Source organism: Felis catus, chromosome A3 (genome assembly GCF_018350175.1).
Source record: "Felis catus isolate Fca126 chromosome A3, F.catus_Fca126_mat1.0, whole genome shotgun sequence".
In the NCBI taxonomy this organism is placed as follows: Eukaryota; Metazoa; Chordata; class Mammalia; order Carnivora; family Felidae; genus Felis; species Felis catus.
In genome coordinates this window covers 119,897,582-119,919,574 of record NC_058370.1, presented here as the reverse complement: position 1 = coordinate 119,919,574, position 21,993 = coordinate 119,897,582, and the positions used below count along the sequence as shown (strand labels likewise).

Genomic DNA, 21,993 nt, shown 5'->3' with positions numbered 1-21,993 from the left:
TCATCTTTCATGTGCTTATTGGCCATCTGTGTATATCTTCTCTATATAAGTGTCTATTCCAGTCCTTTACTCATTTAATTGGCCAGTTGTAGGAGTTCCTTACATATTCTGAATATTGTTTTTTTATTAGATATGATTTACAAATATTTTCTCCCATTCTGTGGATTGCCTTTTCACTGTGAATAATGTCCTTTGATGCACAAGTTTTTCATTTTTAATGAAATCCAATTTATCTTTTGTTGCCTATGCTTTTTCCATATCCCAGAAATCAATGTCAAATCGGATTATAAAGCTTTCTCTTCTTCTGAGTGTTTTATGTTTTTAGCTTTTAGGTCTTCTATTGATGTTAATTTTTGTATAACACTTAGGGTAAGGGTCCAATTTTATTCTCTTGCATGTAGGTATCAAGTTTCCCAAAAACATTTATAGAAAAGACTGCCCTTTTTTCATTGACTGGTCTTGTCAAAAATCACTCCATCATATATGTAACGGTTTATTTCTGGGCTCTCTATTCTACTTCATTGGTCTGTATGTCTGTCTTCAAGGTATTTCCACACTATTTGATTACTGTGGCTTTGTAGTACAGGTTTCCTTTTTTATTTTTGAAATGCACCACACATTCTCTCTGGCTCATGTTCAGTTCTTTAACACCCTTCAAGTGTTGCCTGGAGACTGGCACTTTCTGTAGTTCCCCAAATTAGCCAGCATCCAGGGAAAATTGCGCAATCAGGTGCAGGAAAAGGAGCAACAGGTGAGTCATTCAACATGGTATTGGGGTTTTTTGGAAAAGAAAAGGCACAGTCGCTAAAGTAAAACTGTATGCCTTTATTCAACTTAAATGAGTCGTTAAGATAAAATACAATTTGCCCATGTGCAGAAACATTATACATTCAATTCTGAAGAAGGTAGTTTTATACAACCAATGAAAGGAACAGTCTAAAAGTGAGAGGGAGCTAAAAGGCAGAGTTTTATCTGTCAAAGTGCTAAGGCCTATGTGCACAAAGTTTTAAAGTGAACAAGACCAACAGAAGGTCATTTCTTCCATTCGGATTTCTCTTGGTGCTGGTGAAAGTCTTATGGTGTGATGCAATCACAGAACTAAGATGGGTTTTTTAAAAAAGTAGGTCATAGCACTTATGGCTAAAAGTTTTTAATTTCTAGAGTTTCATTTGTCATGTACTCATGGATTCTACATATTTTGTGAATTCAGTAAGAACTTGGCCTTCAATCAGTAGTTTATTATCAAAGAGCAAATTGTCAGGTCTTTCCCAGCCCAGTATCTATCTCCTTATGCAACAAAGAGGAAACCAAAATATGAGACTCTGGAAGAGTTTCATTAATTTAAAGTTTGCGGTAAGTGATTACATATAGGTTCAGCTGAGGTCACCAGAGTCTTCAAATTGCTATTGCCTGAAATCCTAAAATGAGAATTGCTTACTTGGGGTTCAAAGTCCAACTCCATCATGTCCAAGCTCTAGGTATCTGAAAACATCAGACACTGACTCTTAGAAAGAACTGACCCAAGAAAGTAACATTTTTTTGTACCACACTTTCCATAGAAAGGAAATAGGCTGTGTGCAAAATAGTTCTAAAGTATCTTCAAATATTTTGATATCATTTAATGCATTGCTTTCTTATTGGACTAATCTGAATTTTAACTACTTAAAAAGAGGATCCATGATTAAAGTTAGTAAAATTCAATGTTGACTCAAGTTGGCTTAATAGTGTTTATGAGCAACATCTGTGTCATCTAACAGACAGGTGTACAGACCTAAATCCTGATCAGTAGCAAAAGTTGCCACTAGATGATTCAATAGAAAACCATTACTTAGCCTACAAAATGTCTCGAATCAAATGCCATGTTCCAATCATGGCAATGTAACATTATGTGAAGCCAAAACCTTAAAAACAACAACAAAAAAATCATTTTGTAAAAAAGTTAAGAATAACCCCAAGTTTACTTAAACCTATTTTAAACCCAATCTTGGGTTTATCTTTCTTCTCCCCTAGGCATTCTCTGGGTTTTGCGGTCACGATGGAAATCAGTAGGTTTTTAATTTCCCTTTAGCCTCTTTGAGTTTGGAGAACCAGGGACATTGAGTTGGAAGTTATTCTTCAGGAGAGTCCACTATGTGGTCACAGCCCATCTGCCCAGCTGATCGTCTCTGGCTCTCCATTCAAGGCTCAGTCCCTCCTCCCAGTTTAAGGAAGTCTTTCCAAGGATGCCCTTTATAGGTTAAGACTGAAAGCTCCATGGAGGTATAGAAATTCTTTAGTTTATAAAGTCTCTATAAAAGAAACCAAATCTTTTGTTTAAGGTCACCAAATACTGTGAAAATATAGGATACCCACCCTCCTGCTTCTTGGACAAAGCTGAGACACTTCACAGTGGAATACACCAAATACCTTCTTGACCGAAAGGTGAATCTGGATTATTTTGGCATACAGAATTTGAGTTGCAAATCCAGCAATTCAGGTTAAAGATAAATGGTAAGGAAATTTCAAGAGTAAGCACTAACAAAACACAATGATTTATCCTTTAAAAACTTTTTTTTTTTTAAACACCAGTTTCAAAGTAAGAATTGGGAATTTGGGCCGCTAAAAATTTTAGGTCTAGAATCCCGCTGAAGTTTCTTATAACTCAAGTTCTGTGACTTAGAGATGGGGGTGGGGAGGGGAAAGCCAGTTCTACAATACTATGATAAAAAACTTGAAAACACTAATATTATCCACTTTGGAGAAAAAGCACGGATACAACATTTTTAACAATATAAAATAAAGGGATACATTTCCTTCTCACCAGACTACAAGACGAAAATCAAGATTTAGTTTTAATTCCCTTTAGCTTCCTTTGTGTTTTAACATCAGTGACAGGAAGGCTGCATTATTTACCTAATTGTTATTAGAAAGGGTTAGCTGAGAATAACAGATAGCATCTTTCCTGATGCACTGACCAGAATTAATTGAAAGGGATTCTCTCTTCAACTAAGATGTCACTAAGAAATTTCTTGACGTTTCTATTAAGAATTCTACATCTTCCAATGATTGTTTTCAGAAAATGTAAATTTTATTAACATGGCTCTTCACTTCCACAGTTATTTCACCTAGGGGCAATGCCTTTCTTTTCTTTCATGTCTCGCCACTGTTTCGCTCAGTGCCTCAAATGCTTCACCTCTGTAATTCATTTACACTTAAATTTCCATTATGTCTTGGGAAATATGTAGCACATATTTACTCCTTGAGCCCTTAACTAGACACACGCTGTATCGCTACTACTACTTTAGGAAGACCTTTTGCAATTTACATGGCTGCTTTTGTTTACCCTTGTATAACCTGAACTTCAGTAGTGCTTAGCACATAGTAGGAGCTCCAAGAAATATGTGAATGAGTAACATGATTTGTACACAAAAACAGCTAGAAACAGTATGCAAAATCTTATTTCTAAAGACCACTTTATGGTCAAGTAGTGTCAAAAGCAATGAACACAGGTTTCTAAGGTTGTGATGTAAATAAAGGACAGTCGGAGATTCAAGCTGAAGTTGTGTTCTGGTATATTGCTTTCTCACTCAACTGCAGATCAACTATACATTTAGGCTTCTATGTCATTACCTGAATATGAATTTTACTTTCGGTGAGGTAGGAGGCCCATTTAAGTAATTATATCTACTGGAAATGGGGGGATGGCTTTGTAAAAGGCCATAATGGGCTGGTGTAAACACATTTAATATCTCACCTTCACTCCTATTTATTATAAGGGAATTATGAGGATGCAGATATTCCCTGAGACTTCAGAAATTTCCTTTAGAAAAAAGCGCATTTTCAGCAAAGATTTACAGTGCTGTTCTCCTGGATGGGTAAACGATATTCAATGTCTTTGGGCAACGCCAATATTTGAAATGTCAATTTTTGAAAAATAATAAGGCTGTCTTTTAAAAAGCATTCTACATATCCTTATTAATTTCCAAAATATAAATCTATAAATTATTCATTTTTAAAGAATGGGCTAGATTCATTTATTTCCAAAGACTATCTAGGTATCATTTTGCTCCTTCAATCGTTATCCTAAAACTAAGTATTTGCAACCACAAAATTCTCTTGAACAGGATTGCAGACTATCTGTAGGTATGGGACCATGGGCAGTTAAGCTCTCCTAATATTTGGCTCATTCCATATTTGCATAATTGCCCTTCCCGACACTGGGCAGTTCAAAACCCAAGTTCTCCTAGCTCTTCTAGCTCTCAAGATCAACCAGCAAGGACCTAAAACTGGTTAGGAAACTCCCTCTCCAGATAAATCAGGAAGGATACAGAACTGCTTAGGAAATTCATTTCTTAGAGAAGAACTGGGGAACAGAAAAAAAGTTTTCAATTACCTTCACGAGATTATTTCTTCACGTAGTCCTACTGCTTGTAAGGTGATGGCAACCAATGTTTGCTAATGAATCATTAACCATTGTTGAGAAAGAAAAACCTATTTTCCCCAAGATATTTTCTTACCGTTCTTTGTTACAGAAGCAAACAGTGGGCACACCATGTTTTTGTGTTTGTCTGTTTTGAACGTTCCCAGGAACACCAGGTGGTTAAGAGACAGAACAGTTCAAGGGTGAAAACAGAGACAGACAGATAAGGTGAATTTAACATTTTTACTAGAATTCTGAAAGAAATACGCTACCCTGATATGTTTATCACCAAATTCCTCATTTCACTCCTCTATACAATCTGTGGTAATCTTCCAATGATAATATAAGGCAACAGCTGAGGGCCCTTACCCACACCGCTCTCAGATGGATGTCAGACCTCAAGATTCACCAAAAACTCCAAGGTTTTTATTTTCACTTTAATTATCTTTTACTTAATAATAAAATGAAAAATAAGAATATATGAATACATACAATCTATATACATATATTTATTGCAAATACTTAAAATTCTTATGTAAAATGATTTTTCTATATTTGTGAAAAAATATGACTTTTTAAATGGTGTTGACACCAACTTCTCTGTACATACCCTCAATTCCAATGTTAACAATTCCTTTAAAAAGGCAAAAGACACAAAAGTTTAGCATTTACCAAACCAGTCTGTACAAACCTTATAAGCCAGAAGGAAAAAAAATAGCTTGTGGTAAATAAGTTGATTTTCTTTTAAAATAAAAAATAAACTTCAAAACTATTCCCCTTATTGCATTTCTCGGAAATAATCTGAGTGTCTTTAGAGTAACTTCCTTTGTAATAATTTGTGCCTTAACAGTGAGGTCCTACATTAAACATACCATATATGAGAAATTCAAAGTCTTCCACTGTCACTTTTTACATAGATATTAAAATATATATTACTTAAAATATATTACTGGAAAGCTATTTTTAAAATTGATCTTTAATAGTTGTATCAAATGTAAAGCATTAAAAAAAATAAAGTAACCAAGAATCTATGAAGCTCTTACTTCAACTTTAGGAAATGTTTCACCTATTGTTCCCTTTCAATAGGTATGTAGGTACTGAAACATGGCAGGAAAGATCCCTGCCTATCATCATGTTTCTCAGAGTCTCTTTGGACTATTCTACAAATTGAGCTGAAAGCTACCACTGGCCAAGTTTTTTACTTAGCACGTTGTTGTAATGCAATGGGAACTTTTCCCTCCTTGCTGTGAAAGTGAAACCTCTAGGTCACAGAGAAAACCCTGGCACTGCTCACGGACAGTGAGTTCTAGAAATAAATAGTGGTGTATTGACCAGAGAAGACCCCCCTCATTATAACAAATCATTTCACCGAACAGTTCTTTAAGGACTCTAAGGTAGAGAAAGGCAATTAATAAGCAATTAGGATGGTCACTGTCAAGTTATTAATACATGTGAATTTACACCTTCACCCAGAAGGCAACGAGGTCTTCCTTTGGCTATTTATTTAAATCTGAGAGAATTCCTAAAACACATACATCTGGGTGCCTTCCCAGCCCATGCTAGTATGCTTCCCCTACCCCAAGAAAAATGTCCCATTTGCCAGATCTTATTCTTAGAAATGTTACATGGGACATCACATATAGTTTCAGCATCTTGAGCACAGGGTTTAAGGAATAGTAGGGCAAACACTCCAGGTTATTTGGCTTTATTTTGTTTAATAGGCTGGAGAATTTTCATGGAAATTTTTTTTTAAGATTCAGGGAGCCTTCTCTACTAGACAACTCAGAACATTCATTAAGTAAGACTGAGATGATTATTGTTAATGCTCTCTCCCCAAGGTGACCTACAAAGGAAGGTATCTGAAGGCTGAGAAGCATACCCTGGAGGTATAAGCATCAGGCACAATGCCTGACTAGTCACTGGAAATAGTGCAACTACATACCACAAAAATAAGCTTAGCACTTATCCACAGCCTTTCAGATTGAACTGAAAGGTAAAGCAACTCTGAAAACCTAAGATAAAAACTGCTTCAAAGGTACTGGAGTCCCATGCTCTTAACAACACAAAGATCTTTCTTGTTCCTACTGCTTCATTTTCAAAAGAGTCAGATTGTAATACGGTTGGATTGTTGCTCTTGCTTTTCTGTTCAGCTCTTAAAATGACTTTCTACCTGAAACCACTGTTTTGAAACGAACTGACAAGTGGATTGTATTTAATTTACTACCAACCCAAGAGAATCTATTCTCTCATTTTGTCAAGATTGAGGCAGTGTACCTAGACGACAAATTCTGTTTTAGGGACATTTGTAAATGCAAACGAGTATTATTTGTTAGGAGAATCTGGGGAATCATAATGATTAGGGCCTATCTGCAAGAGCCTGGTCAAGATGAAGAGGCACAATACGGTCTGCTCTCCAAGTGGACCTGAAAATCCCTGATACGTTTCCTCCTTTCCTGGTTAGTCTGTCTAACCTCAGATTAGGAGAACCATGGAAGAGAGACTTTCTATGACAGCAAAGGCGCAAAGAAGAAAACTCACGTTGATCAATCCAAACTGGTAATTAACGTTCAGCATGGGGTCCGTTCTGAATCACTCAGGCACTTCCAGCGCACAGACCGCCTTCGGTCCTGGCACGGACACGGGGAGTGAAGAAGCTAAGTATGGGGAGTCTAACCCAGCAATAGGTGCTTTGAACTCCATCCCTTGGACTGTCCAGGGTACTGACAGTCTGGGGAACAGAAGCATGGTTTCTGTTTCCTACTGGATCTTGGCTGGAGAACTTAATCCTTACCCCTGTATCCTTGCAGCCTTCATATTTTTAAGCCACGAAGAAAACGGGAAGTTAGGAGGGCATCCTATTGTCTCAGCTGAAACTGGAACACAGATATTAATCTTGTATTTGCCTTGGGTCGCAAAAAATTAACAAAAACAAAAACTGAAGAATAGTGTAGCAGTAAGTTTCTTCTGGGGTTCAAAAGTATTACAAGCATGTATATTATGGGGCAAGGAGGGGAATGGGTAACAGAATGGGGAAGAGTGTTACTGTCTACTTTCTCCTAATCTGGAATGTGACTTAATAAGTTTACACTGTTCTGCATATGGTAAATATCACATCCTGAATACTAAGTACAACCACAAGTGTACTAGGTTGCAATAATATTTTTACTTTATACACTTGAAATTAGGAAACTTAAAATCAATATGCAAAAGATGCACATTGACAACACCCAATTCTTCGATATCAAATTCTGATAAACTGTAGATTTATTCTAATGTTCTTTAACCATGACCTAAATACATGTACTCAAAAACTCTTCAGTCATTAGAGACAAGATTTAAAAGAATAAAAAAGGAAACAAAAAAAGTCAACAAAAACAAATAACAAAACTGTGAAGCTAATTTCTCCTTTCTAGATGTTCCCTTAGTCATTTACTGAGGCCCCTTTACATTAGAAATCTCTAGTGCATAGATACCAGTAATCCAAAATAGAGGACAGGTTTTCTCAAACAGGAAAAGTGTCTAACTTTTACTGTATGCGTGTACACTGTGTTCAGAGTCATATAGAACAAGGTTCTTCCATACTCCTCAGATGCCTGGGAGGTCCAAACAGGCTTAACAGAACGGGCAAATGTGACAGCCAAGGGCTTTTCTTCCTGCAGCGACAGCAGGACTACAGAACATCAGGGAACAGGTTGGGCAAGAAGAGGAAAAGAAAGACTACCTTGTTTCTAGTGTTAAAACCATTTTCCAAAGTTCTGTATGTTCAGTTTAACAATTTCTGCACTTTTACTCCTTTGCCCAACAAAACACATAGTTCAAATCACCCCATCATTAATATTATTTGTTACTTTTGTCCTAGTATTTCCTACCTGTTTGTAAGCTCCACGACTGACAAAGTACTTGGATGTTATTGCCGGAACTGCTGCCCTGCACAGGCGACAGTAACAGCAGGGGCCCGGAGAGGCATCCCCTTTATGGGCCACATTCACAGTCTCAGGGCAGGGTAGTGGGACTTGAGGGCAGGGATCCACAAACTGCAAGCAGAGAGCCTGGCAACAGCACGGGTTTGTGGAAGCCAAGAACCAGGTCAAGAGCTTTTGGAGTCTGAAATACTACCTGTGAAATTAACATCTTATCAAAAATTTGAACTTAAGAAGGTTCTTCCTGTCTAAGATAAAGGGACTGAGCAAACCCTGACTCCAGATTCTGCAAAGGCTGAATAATCCATGTAAAGCCTGCAGTCAGACTGTCATGACATAATCAGCTTGAATGGTCATTTCTCCAGACCATCCCTTCAACTCCTTCCTTTTCCTGGCCACTTAGGAAAGGACAGAAAAGAGACAGCTTCCTGTAACCATGCATGGCATTAAAGTTTTCTCAGAGTCACATGAAGCAGAACATAAATCTGAATTTAAAGTAATACATCATTACCTAAACAGCTGGAAAAACGTTAAAACAAAATGTGACATATTTACATGATTTTGTAAGTGCAAACTTGTCACAAATTCACAAAGTCTTGCTTGACCTAGACTTACTATACAAGGTGCTCTTCCTCTAAAATGTAAGATCTGCACTCTGTATTCCTGATTAAGTAACATTTGTCTCTCAAGACAACTGAAACCTCCTTATTTATTTCTGTGATTCCCAAAGGATGCAAAAAACACATGTCGTCAACCCTTCCCTTCCTGCCTCCTTTACAGCATGTTCTCTTTCTAGTCTCGTTACCGAACGACAAGGCAGGAGACACAAAGTTTAGAGGGGCCGATGCAATCATCGTGGCAGAACGCTCCACACCCCTTGCACATGATCATGGCTTTCAATCGGCAGTAACATTTCGAAGGTGTGTCCTCTATGCTGTTCTCTTCAGGAAAGGCCTGAACAGGAATGGTCTGGCCATGGCTGCTGGGATTCATAGCTTGGCTAGCAGGGATAGTAGTGACAGTCACTGAAAAGGACATGACATCACCTACGTTGCTAGATACTTGGCTACAGTCAGGCATCCCTGGTACAGCAGAGTTAGGGTCCATGTCAGACGAGGTGGAGACATTGATCATGCCTCTGTAGCTTGGCCCAATCTGTGTGGGGCTTCCATATAGCTTTGGGGTTTGCAGTGGTGGAAGGAGGAGAGGCTGATGGGTGGGACTGTCTGCAGTCAGAGGGAGAGCAGAACTGAAAAGCTCAGGGCTGCTACGCATCGTCTTCCCTCTCACTGCATGAGCTATTTGTTTCTGTGCTGCCTGAATAAAATCTCGGGCTAGGGTTTTTTCATCAAATGTTTGGCCTCTAGGGAACAGGTAATTCTCCTTGCTTAAAGTGGTTTGCTCATGCACTGGTGTCTCCGCCTTCACATTCTTTTTTGCTAAACAATCATTGGTGGATGGGGTCTCTCTACTGTGGGGTCCTGAACTTGCTTCACACTTGCCAGAACCCTGGGAAGCCTGGGGCTCCTCCTTCACCATGATGGGTTCTTGCTCATCACCAGTACTTTCCTCATCAGTATCTTCTTCTTTGCCGCTGCTACTATCTCCTGTTGCATTTTTACAGTCTGTATATCCCACTTTCAAGGCCTCAGTGGGGCTACTTAGACAAAAACGGTCTTCAGGGTTTACAGAATGGGTCCTCCTAAAGCTCTCTGAACCCCGGCCATAGGTGGAAATGTTAAGTAAGTAGTGACCTGCCATTGCAGGCTTTGATGTCCTTCTGCCAGCAAAACCCAACATGAACCTCTGGCTTGTGGAGATATCCTCTAACTGGAAACCTGAGTGAGTGAAGCTGAACTGGGAGGGCTGCACAAACGGGAGAACATTCTGCCTCCGAACCCTCTGGATGAGAGTCTGAAGGATCTGATCTTGAGTGGCTTTACTTAGTCCTTCCTGGTATTGGTGTGTGTCAATGCTAGAGTCCCTCAGATCCTTACCTGTCAAGAGCTGGAGGGATCTTGGAACCTGGGGGAGCTGCTTATTTTGCAAGGTTTTACCCAGCGGCTGTAGAGCTGGGCGAGACTGCCTCTCACTAACTTCCTCTCTGCTGATCTCTGTTGCGTTGGTGCCTGTGAGGGCTCCTACACCCGGCTCCTCTCTTGTGGTCAGTGGAACAGTTTTCATTTCAACTTTGGTGAGAGGTTTGGGCAGAATTTGCTCCATGGGAACATCTTTGCCCTGAAGCAGCTGAGTGACCAAAGGATTATTCGCAGGGATACTAGAGCTTGGCCTTGAAATGGGTCCATTCATATTTGAAGAAGTTCCTGGAGTTTTAAGGCTAGAAGCTACTGGCAAAGTGCTCGAGGACGGAGCTGATCCGGTAGGTGCTACAGTCACACTGACCTGGGGTACAGGAAGCTTTTCTAAAGTGGCTGCTGTTAATAAAGATGTTAAAGGAGAGGGAGTCATATCCACTGACGTACTAGCAGTTGTCTCTGCTGAGGCTGAAGGGTCTGGTATATTCTTACTAGAACCTACTCTGGGCTCAACTGTGCCGTCAGCTGCAAAACGAACAGGCGAGGCACCAGAGAGGAGAGCAGAATCTGTCGGAGCAGAAGGCGCTTTCTCCTGTCTGCAATCGTTGGGCCCTTGTGGGTGGGTAAGAGAGGCCACTGTGGCTGTTGCCCTGGTGGGATTCAGTTTTTCATTACTCAGTTTCCCTACAGCTGGTGGGGGTGCGTGAGTGTGGGCTGGTGATGGGACACTTGTGCGTGCTCCACTGATGGCAGGTGTTGGAGGCACTGAGGGGGTTTGCTGTAGTTGTGCTCCAGAGACACTATGAGGCTGAGCCTGGTCTGGGGTCTTGGTCTCAGACTGGGGCTGAGTCTCTGGAACACAGGGTAAAAGCTCTCTCGTACCTCCCCTGCTTCCAGTTCCTGCCAATTCCAGTGCGGGGCCCTTTCCGGGTTCACGGGCTCTGTCTGAGTCTGGACTCCCTCCTCTAGCAGGCTTCCTTTCATCACCCTCTCCTGGACCTTGTCCACCCCCCGGGCCAGGTCCTGGAATGGTCCCTCCAACCGAGGCGGCGGCGGCAGCGGCGGCGGCGGCGGCGGCTGCTGCCCTCTGTGCTTTGACCAGCTGGGCTTTTGCTTTGATGTCTGCAAGAGTTCTGGCTCCTGTTCTGTTAGGACTAGTGATGGAGACTGGAAAACGAGCCCTGGGAGAGACCTGCGATGTAGGAAAAGGCATGGGGGAGATTCTGGAGACAGGTATCTGAAAGAAGGAGGGAGAAAAAGAAAACGCCAGAGCTTAGTTTTCACTTACAAGAGTAACAGAACTTCATCAACACTTGAATTTTCCCAGTAGGGTAAACACTGCACAACACCAGTGGCAATGGTGGTAGGTCCATGGCCAAGAGACCAGACTGCGGAGACAGCAACATGATTTCGTCTCCAGGGTCCTTCCACCTCTTAGAGTGGTGCCAAAGTCTCTCCTCCCCCGACATCCTGTCCACCCCAAATCCCCATACCGCTTTTCCCAACACAACTCCCTCCTAATGGCATTATTACTCACAACTGCTTATTATTTACGATACAGACCTTTCTACGATATTTGCGCTTTCAAAAGTGTGTGTGTGAGAAGCATACCACTGTCTTTGTCTTCCTAGCTCTCCTTCCAAGGTCCAAGGAAAAACTCTTGCTCTCTTCTGCTCTACACACATACACCCATGCACACTTAAGCATATAGGCTGAATTATCTCAATGACAGAGGCTTCTAGATAGCACTGGAAGACAGAGACAGTGTGTAATCCACAGACGCACCCCACTCTGCCCATCCCATGAGGAAGGATGCACATAATATATATGTTTGCTATAGTCATTCTCCTCCCTGGCTGGCTTAATACTTACTTGGGGAGCTTTTTAAACTTACTTGGGGAGCTTTTTAAAACTATATGCGCTCTGAGTCTTATCCCAAAATTTACAAATTAGAACCCTAGGGAAAAATGCTTTTATCAGGTTTGAAACCACTGATTTTCATATCATGAAATATTGTATCTGAAAGGAATCTGACTCATATTTGAAACTATACTTCAGAAGCTATCAGAGTTCATTAGAATGCATCAAAGTCTGGCCCCTCCTAGTAGCTGCTAGAGTTTAAAGGAACAAATAACTATTACAGATGTTCTAGGGCATTTAATTAAAAAAAAAAAAAAAAAAAGAATCAAGCCACGGTACTGTAAGAATAGTAAAAGTGATTTTCATACAAATCACACTCTCTGGCAAAGCATTCATGGTAGAAAAGTCTCAAAAAAAATTTTTAAAAGGGTGAGATTTGTAAGTGTATAAATCTTAAAATTAAAAAGTCATGAAGAGGGGCGCTTGGGTGGCTCAGTTGGTTAAGCATCCGACTTCAGCTCAGGTCATGATCTCGCAGTTTGTGAGTTCGAGCCCTGCGTAGGGCTCTGGGCTGACAGCTCAGAGCCTGGAGCCTGCTTCAGATTCTGTGTCTCCTCCTCTCTCTGCCCCTCCCATGCTCATGCTCTGTCTCTCAAAAATAAATAAATGTTAAAAAAATTTTTTAAGAAGTCATGAAGAATATCATACAATTAGTAGTAGGCAAAATGAGAGGGAAATCACGTAGTAAATGAAATGGGTCAAGTACTAGCAAATGAAAGTTTCGAAGGGATATTTCCTGAAAGAACAACTTTGGTTCAACTAAGTTAAATTAAAAGGGGGGGGGGGGGGAGTATTTCTATGTGGATTATTTTTCTCTTTATATCCTAATATGAATGAATAATACCCAGTGCCTGGGTTCATAGTAGACACAATAGTATTAATAAATACCATTAATAAAAATGTAGATACTATTTATCAAATGAATAAATGGATTACAAACTGATATTAAGCACAAAGCCAAGTATTACTAAACCTTTATATCAGAAGTAAAAAATGTGTTTGGGCTTTAAAGGGCTCACTATTGGTTAAAAGCAGTCTTTATATAGTATCTTAGCGATACTGCTTTCCGAATGTGAAAGATTTGATACGCAGCAATATAACACTAACATGGAAGTTAATGACATATCCTAAGCAGCAGAGCTTAGCAAGGCTATTCCACCTTACTAAGAAGAAACCTTCTCTCAAGAAACCAGCAGTGACTCAAGGCAGCCACAAACGTTTCCTTTAAAAAGATGGGGTACCTGGGTGGCTCAGTCTGTTGAGCGTCCAACTTTGGCTGAGGTCACGATCTCAAGGTTCCTTGAGTTCAAGCCCCATGTCGGGCTCTGTGCTGACAGTGTGAAGCCTGCTTGGGATTCTGTCTCCCCCTCTATCTGCCTTTCCCCCACTCACACTATCTCTGTCTGTCTCAAAATAAGTAAATAAACTTAAAAAAAAAAAAAAAGGTGGAACTAAAGGTAGTTCTAGAGCCACAGAAACATCAAATTAGTTATGGCAGTAAGAAAAGGGCCAAGGTCGGGGCGCCTGGGTGGCACAGTCGGTTAAGCGTCCGACTTCAGCCAGGTCACGATCTCGCGGTCCGTGAGTTCGAGCCCCACGTCAGGCTCTGGGCTGATGGCTCGGAGCCTGGAGCCTGTTTCCGATTCTGTGTCTCCCTCTCTCTCTGCCCCTCCCCCGTTCATGCTCTGTCTCTCTCTGTCCCAAAAATAAATAAAACGTTGAAAAAAAATTTTAAAAAAAGAAAAGGGCCAAGGTACACTTAAATATCATCGCTCTCGCTACAAAGATCTTTTTTTTTTTTTTAAGTGTATTTATTTATTTGGAGAGAGAGAGGGAGAGAGGGAGAGAGGGCAAGGGAGGAGCAGAGAGAGAGAGAGGGGGGGGAAGAGAAAGAGAATGTCAAGCAGGCTTCACGCTATCAGTGCAGAGCCAGACACGGGGCTCAAACCCATGAACAATGAGATCATGACCTGAGCCAAAACCAAGAGTCAGATGCTTAGCCAACTGAGCGACCCAGGTGCCCCAAAGACAGATCTTTTAATCACATCGATGACTTCCTTCTCTTATCATATTTCTTATTCTGCCACATGAGACAGAATACTATCGGTAACTATTTTAAGATATAAGAGTAGCCAGCAGGGGTGGGTGGGTGGACGGATGTAGTCTACATTAGATATGCAGGTACCTTACTTACTCAAAAACTAAAAGATCTGTAGGAATGGAGTTCTAAATGCCTGTTTATTAATAATTTTATTCGTGTAAGACTACAGTTACATGCTTATCAAATATATACAACTGCTTCTGCATTAAGAAATAACACAAATGACTTGAAATTTAATAAGTATGACCAGAAACTCAATTCTTCCCACTCACTTACCTTGAGAGGCGGTACTTTTCGCACCTGGATCCTGTCTGCTCTACTGAGAAAGGGCTGTGGCGAGACGTGAAATGGCTGCTGGTGCTGGCGATTCTCAGTGACACGTGGCCTTTTCTCCCAGCTCACAGGGGCCTCTTCTTGGAGGAGACAAGATTTCCTCTTAAGGCTCTCTGGGCTGTGATCGGTCAGAGCTGATGGAGGTTCTTTCATACTGGTCTCCTGTGGACCTGTTTCCACTATGGGCTTCATTCCTGGCTTATCCACCCCAGGACTCTTGGGTTTGTTTGGGGACGTAACTAAAGCTCCTTGGCTTTCATCTTTGTTGTAATTAGAAACTGTAGTGAGATGATTCTCTTTCTCAGACTCCTGTTCAACAGAGGCAACTGGCTTCTGCTCCAAGAGCTCATCATCCTTAGGGCACTTGATGGGAACAGTGCCGCCAAACTCTTGGGTATTGCTTGCTGAGGACAGTAGGGGCTCTGTGGGCTTCGAGTTCGGCGGCACCAGATCTTGGCTTTCATGCTCTTCCTTCCTTACTGGGGATGGTGCTTGTGCCACTTCTTCTTTAGACTCTAACTGGGGAATCACTGGGACTGTACTGGCAGGTGAGGCCTCTGAAGGAAGCATGGATTTTGGTTGCTCTGCTGGGGTTTTCTTTACTTTGAGATCACTGGGCGAGGCTGTTAATTTCTTTGAATCCTCAAGGCTCAGGCCAGAACTAAAAGGTGGAAGAAAAAAATATTCTAGTTGAGAAATGGCTCGTGTTATTGAAAGCATTATGAGATAATAGTATATGGCAATGCCTAGAAGGAACCCTGACACATAGGAGGTATTCCTCACATGTTATCTTCACTATTATCATCATTAGTGAAGCTCTGGAGTTCGAGTGCCTGGATGCAAATCCTGGCTCTGATAAGATCCATGTGACATTGAGTAAGTCACTAGTCTTCTGTACCTCACTTTCTTCAGTTATACACTGAGATTCATCACTTGATACTATTGGTGTTATTAAGTTAATGCATGTAAAGTACTTAGAACAGTACCTAGCACATATTAAAGCTCAATAATGTTAATTATTATCATTACTTTTGCATGTAAGAGGGGCTACCTTGTCTAGAAGCAAGCATCACAGACTACTCACAAGGGAAGTGAAAAAAGGCCAAGACCCATGCACCCTGATCAACTCTGCTCTGCAGCACCTGAGAAAGGCTGGCCCAAGAAATCTAAGGGCCCCTGAGGAGACAGGAGTTGGCTGTCAACACTCTCCAAGCATTGAAAATTAGAACTTGGAAGTTTCTGGAAAGCCTGTTTAAACTTCATTTAGTATAGTTCTATAATTCCGAGACCAATGCCTCTGAGCTATCCCAGGAGTGAACTGATGGGACTTCCATAGTGTGGCCTAGAGCTAAGCTACTCAGTAGGAGTCACTAGAGACTCCTCCTAATGTTTTAGAATATTGTTTAAACAGGCAAAAGCAAGGCACCCTCTTTGGTGACCTCAATCAGAACTGCACAATGGCTAACAACAAAACTATACAATACTGAAAAACAGTTCTTCTATAAAAGCTGGCAAAAAATAAGAGCTAAAAACAGAAAAACCCAAGAATTGCTACAATGCTCTATCTGCCTAAGGAGGGAGAGCTCAGAGCTCATACCAAGAGTGGAGAAATATCAATACGTGAAACTCTTTTTCTTTTCTTTTTTTTTTTAAAGATTTTAAGTAATCTCTATACCCAACGTGGGGCTTGAACTCACAACCCCAAGATCACAAGTTGCATGCCCTAATACCTGAACCAGCCAGGCGCCCCAATAAGTGAGACTCTGAATCTCAGGAGGAATTACTTCCTAAGTGACCATAAAGGGGATCAATGAATTACTTGGAGATAAGGAAAAGAGCCATTAGTTCTCAAACTGTGGGTATGAGTGTTCTTAAGGACTGCCATTAGGTATGCAGAAGGAAAGAAGGGAGCCAAACCAACAGAATCTGGATGTTCAATTCTACTTCGAACAATACAGCTCCACTGCCATCTATTTAAATGTCCCCTTTAAAATTTTATTTGGACTTTTTGTTAGGAAAAAAAAATTTTTTTTAGACAACATATCCTTGAGAACAGGGTTTGTATCTTGATTCAGCTATGAATATCTCCCAGAGGGCCTTATACAGAGAAGAAACTGTTTAATGATGCACTGGGCATAATGATCCATATTATGGGATTCCTCAGTGATTCTGGATAAATTATCATCTTGTGGGATGATAATTAACTACTAGAAAAGATGTATAGGATTTCAGTATTCTCTTAACTTATAAAGTCACTGGAAGAACTATTCACCCTATTCAAAGAAAGGGACTCTAATTCAAGATAACACTTTTTTTTTTTTTTTTTTTTTAAATAAAACCATCCCACCCACAATAGTAATGTGTTAAGAGTCAAGTAATCCAATTCTGGGCACCCATGACTCATAAAAAGAAAATAATTCCTCCTAAAATAGAATTGGTGAAAAAATAGAAGGAAATTGAGGACCAGATTTTCTAGAAAGGTAGTAAGATGAAACACTGTGTGACATATATGTAGGAATGAACATTTTGTTTATGGAACCTGTCTTGATATTACCTCTGACCATAGTAGCTTTCAAAGAATTGTTCTTTCCATGGCTCTACTTTTTTCTCCTTCTCAATCTCTTGTCGAATTCTCACCTGCATCTCAGGTGTAAACTCACCTATAATGTACCAAAATAAAATGAGATAAAATTTTTAAAAAGGATACTCAATAGAAATATGGTGTTTCCATTTTTTAACTTTGCAGATTACAAAAGACTCGTGCAGGAGTCAAAATACCATCATGTGAAAATAATAGAAATTTCCCAGAATTCTAACAGAAATTTCTCAAAATTCCTCACTGGAAGGGAGCAGCTAAATGCCATCAGGTGAAATAAAAATACTTGTGCACCACTCCATGCAGTTTTCGGTCTCAGCTGGGCCACTTGTGCCTTTTCTCTGGGCTTTCCTTGTAGCACCTCCCTCCAACACCAAACATCATTTCTCTACAGATTTCCTTTATCACTAACCTTGAATGTTTAATTTCCACTGGAAATTTGATATGACTCTCATCATATGTTTTCAGTAAATAATGCCACTGAGTATTTTATTATTTTAAAGCTCTGTTTCTCTGAGGCGACTTGTATTTTATGCCCTTTATCTCCTACTGCATAATGAACAGCTATGGCCCCGCTCAGAGGCAGTTGAGGCTCCAGTAAAAAGAGAGGGAGCTATTTAGGAGTTGCCAGTTTTCTAGCTGTCCCAGAAATTGTGCCACTCTAGCGCCTTGGCGAGGAGGCATTCAACATGTCAAACGCCCAGCTGCTCGGAACATGACAGTTACGTGCACATACTACCAGCCGCCTTCAGTCCTCCCACTCCATCAGCAGAGAACCGTCCAATGTGCTGGGTAGGCCACCTTCAAGCTGCGGCTTGGAAACATTGCTCTCTGTTATATTCTACCACCCAGGACACCAAGGAGTAAGAGGTAGCAATGGTAGACGTGAAGTTGAAGGTCTCTTGGGGGTAAGAAAACGGAAAGGGAAAGTGTCTGAGGACACAGTCCTGGTCATATAAGTAGGAAAAGAGGAATCTGTCTGCCGGAATCCAACGGAGAACTACTTTTTTGTTGAGTCCACTGTGCATGACAGAATGAGGAACAGAAAGTACTGCATTCTGTTCACACGTGTACAAAGTTTTTGCTGCTCACATGACTCTAGGTATAGCAGTGACACTGCTAATAATAGTTAACACCAATACTAATCAAGGTATCACTATCGTTAACATCTACTTCAAAAAACTAGCGGTTGGGCAGGGTATAAGCCCTTTACCAAATTCTTCTTCTTTTTTTTTTTTTTTTTTTTTTAAAGTAGGTTTCATGCCCGGCATGAACTCACAACCGGAGCTTGAACTCACGACCCTGAGATCAAGGCTTGAACTGAGTTCAAGAGTTGGATGCTTAACCCATTGAGCCACCCAGGTGCCCCTACCACATTATTCTTAAAGGTAATGATAATGTATATGTTTTATAGTGCTTTTATCATTTTAGCTCTTTCAGAAAAAAAGTAATCAGTGAGAGAGCCTTTCTACACAGAATTTTCCCTCTAGGGGCAATGGGGTGGCTCAGTTGGTTGAGCGTCCAACTTTGGCTCAGGTCATAATTTATCTCACGCTTCGGGAGCCCGAGCCCCTCATTGGACTGTCTGCTGTCAGCACAAAACCCACTTCAGTCCTCTGGCCCCCCAACCCCTGCACCTCTCCTGTTTGCACTCTCTCTCTCAGAAATAAATAAACACACACAAAAAATTAACCATTTAAAAAAAAAAAAAGGACAGAATTTGCCTCCGAAAAGAACAAAAACAAGAGGAGGGAAAATGTCAACAACTGCAGTGAATGTAGATATTAGCTTGTCAGTTAACCCTAAATGCTAGAGATCTGACAAAAAGTCAAATGAATAGCATTCCTAATTGCTCTCCTTACAAATGTATTTACTTTTAATCTTTTTTTTTTACGTTTATTTTATTCTTGAGAGAGAGAGACAGAGTGAGAGCGGGGGAGGAACAGAGAGAGAGAGAGGGAGACACAGAATCTGAAACAGGCTCCAGGCTCTGAGCCATCAGCACAGAGCCTGACGTGGGGCTCAAACCCATGAACTGTGAGATTGTGACCTGAGCCAAAGTTGGAGGCTTAACTGACTGAGCCACCCAGGTGACCCATAAATTTATTTATTTTAAAGTTTCTCACACTTGTTTTAAGCTATGCCTTGGCATAAATTCATTATGACTTTTCAAGTGCTGGTTTGTATTCCATGTGTAACTGAAAAACAAACATAATACAGCACTGTAACTCTAATTTTACACTCCACTTATTAAGGAGCTTAGTAAAATCTCATTTTAACCTAGAATCACTAAGTCAGAATCTTTAGGACTAGGGCCTAAAAATCTGTTTTTTTTTGTTTTTTTGTTGTTTTTTTTTTAGTTTCCCAGGTGACTGTGAACTCTTGAAGAAACATTGCTAGACTCCATCTGGAGCTAAAACCTGGTTACACAGGCTCCGGATAAAGGTCAGTGTAGTGTTTCACACAGGATAGCTACCTCTAGCCCATGGAAACATCCTGTCCTTTGCCTACCAAAATTGCTCAAAAACTCATCGAGGCGGAGAGGTGCCAATATGCCCTCACAGTGGCTCCAAGTGCATATACAACCTAGGAAGCATGCAGGGTAGAACACTTACCTTCTGAGAGTCGTTCCTTCCAGCCTTGGGCTGCTGAAGTGAAGAACTCATTGTTAAGGGCTGAGCCATTTAACTTCATCAGACCATCTGGACCAACCTGGGTCAAAGAACAAGCCAAGAAAAGCTAACAATGAAAGCCAAATGTATCTTGTGGAATTTGACTTTATTTTAGAGAAGAATGTATACACATTTATACATATATATTTAATTTTATAGAAACATGACTAGATCATACCATACTGCCTATTACGGATACTCCTGTTTTATCATGTATCACTTTTTTCTAATAAATTTCTTTCCTGATTACCTCTCCTCCCTTCTTCCTCTACTCTCAATTCCATTTCCCATTTATTCTACTCAAAGAATCATCTGCAAACAAATACATATACATCTAAGAAGTTCTTTTCTTGAGAGGTTTATTATTTGTTTTGTAAAACTGTGACCAATCTACACACACTCCTCTGAATCTAATTTTTCTCACGTAATACACTGTGGAAGTCTCTCCAAGTCAACAGGCACAATGTTAGCCTTTATAATAGCTGCATATTTTTTCATTGTATGTATGCACCTCATTTCATTTACCCAGTTTCTTTTTTTTAGCTTTGCTTTTTAAGAGAAAGACAGAGAGAGAGTGAGCGCCTGGGAGGGGCAGAGAGAGGGAGACAGAGAATTCCGAGCAGGTTCTGCACTGTCAGCGCAGAGCCCTATACAAGGCTTGAACTTACGAACTGAGAGATCATGACCTGAGTTGAAATCAAGGAGCTGGATGCTTAACCAACTGAGCCACCCAGGTGCCCCCATTTACCAGTTTCTTAATCATAAACATACACCTTGTTTCCAATGTTTTCCCATAATGAACCAAGCTGCAATTAGCATTCTGGTAAAGATGAACATACCAGTGCTTCTATTTCTGTGGAGTAAGTTCTAAAAGCAAAGCAATATTGTGTGTGTAAGCAGGTATTGTTAGACTATTTTCCAAAAAGGCTACAATTCATATTTCTATCAGAAATATATGCTTATCCTATGAACAACAGATGTTAACCAGACTATTTTCTTTTTGGCCACTCTAATGGGTTTGAAATGGTAATTTCCTTTACCTTGACTACTGGAATTTTATTCACCTTTTTGCATGTTTATTAATATTTAGATTTGCGGGGCGCCTGGGTGGTTCAGTCGGTTAAGTGTCCAACTTCGGCTCACGTCATGATCTTGCAGTTCATGATTTCATGCCCCACATCGGTGTCTGCTGACAGCTTGGAGCCTAGAGCCTGCTTTGGATTCTGTGTGTCCCTCTCTCCCTGCCCCTTCCCCACTCTCACTCTCTCTCTCTCTCTGTCTCCCCTTCAAAAATAAACATTAAAAAAAAATTTTTAAAGAAAATTAAAAAAAAATATTTAGATTTGCCATCTTGTGAAATTCTTATCATTTGCTCATTTTTCTATGAGGCTGCTAATTTTTATTATTAACTTGTGAGAATCTTTTACATAGTACTCTTAGTAAAACTAGAACATATATTAAAAATATTTCCCTCAATCAATCTACTGGCTTGATTAGTGATGTCTTCCCAAAAGGTTTTAAGGTTCTTTATATTAGAGATTTTGGATTTCCTATCTTGGTTTAGAACCATAAAATCTTATTTAAGGACATAAAACACAAGATATGAAAAATCTGGACAGAAAAACTTAATAAAATTGCCATTCTCACCAAAGTTAATATCTATATTTCAATCAGAATTCCTTGCAGATTTTGCATTAACAAAATGATTTTGAAGTACGTATGGAAAAAAATAAGAGAAAAATCGCCTTTCCAATTATTAAACATACCACACAAAGCCACTATAATCAAAACTATTATTACTAGCATTAAAAGGAATAAAGAAATGAGTGGAAGAGGAAGGTGTGCATGTAAACACATATTGCATACAACTGAATAAAATATATAACAAAGATGGTATCTCAAACCGTGACAAAAAAATCATTACATTAAATACGTGGTGGAGGAACAAATGGCTATCTGTTATTCAGTGGAAAATAAAGGTGAATCCCAATTTCTGAGCAATACAAAAAAAATTCT

General features: G+C 40.2%; 1 protein-coding gene across 6 annotated transcripts in view; it reads right to left on the bottom strand.

Annotated features, from left to right (window-relative positions):
* Positions 1-805: 805 nt before the first annotated feature.
* The window catches only part of ASXL2 (ASXL transcriptional regulator 2), a 134,039-nt gene continuing 112,851 nt past the window's right edge, over positions 806-21,993 (bottom strand). For all 6 annotated transcript variants that reach the window (XM_006930426.5, XM_019827805.3, XM_045054838.1 and 3 more), the window contains 4 exons: positions 19,921-20,017; positions 17,264-17,369; positions 14,653-15,370; positions 806-11,592 (listed from right to left, as the gene is read on the bottom strand). In XM_006930426.5, the coding sequence (XP_006930488.3) occupies positions 9,121-11,592; positions 14,653-15,370; positions 17,264-17,369; positions 19,921-20,017 (3,393 nt within the window). In that variant the 3' untranslated portion in view covers positions 806-9,120. The remainder of the gene's footprint in view (positions 11,593-14,652; positions 15,371-17,263; positions 17,370-19,920; positions 20,018-21,993) is intronic.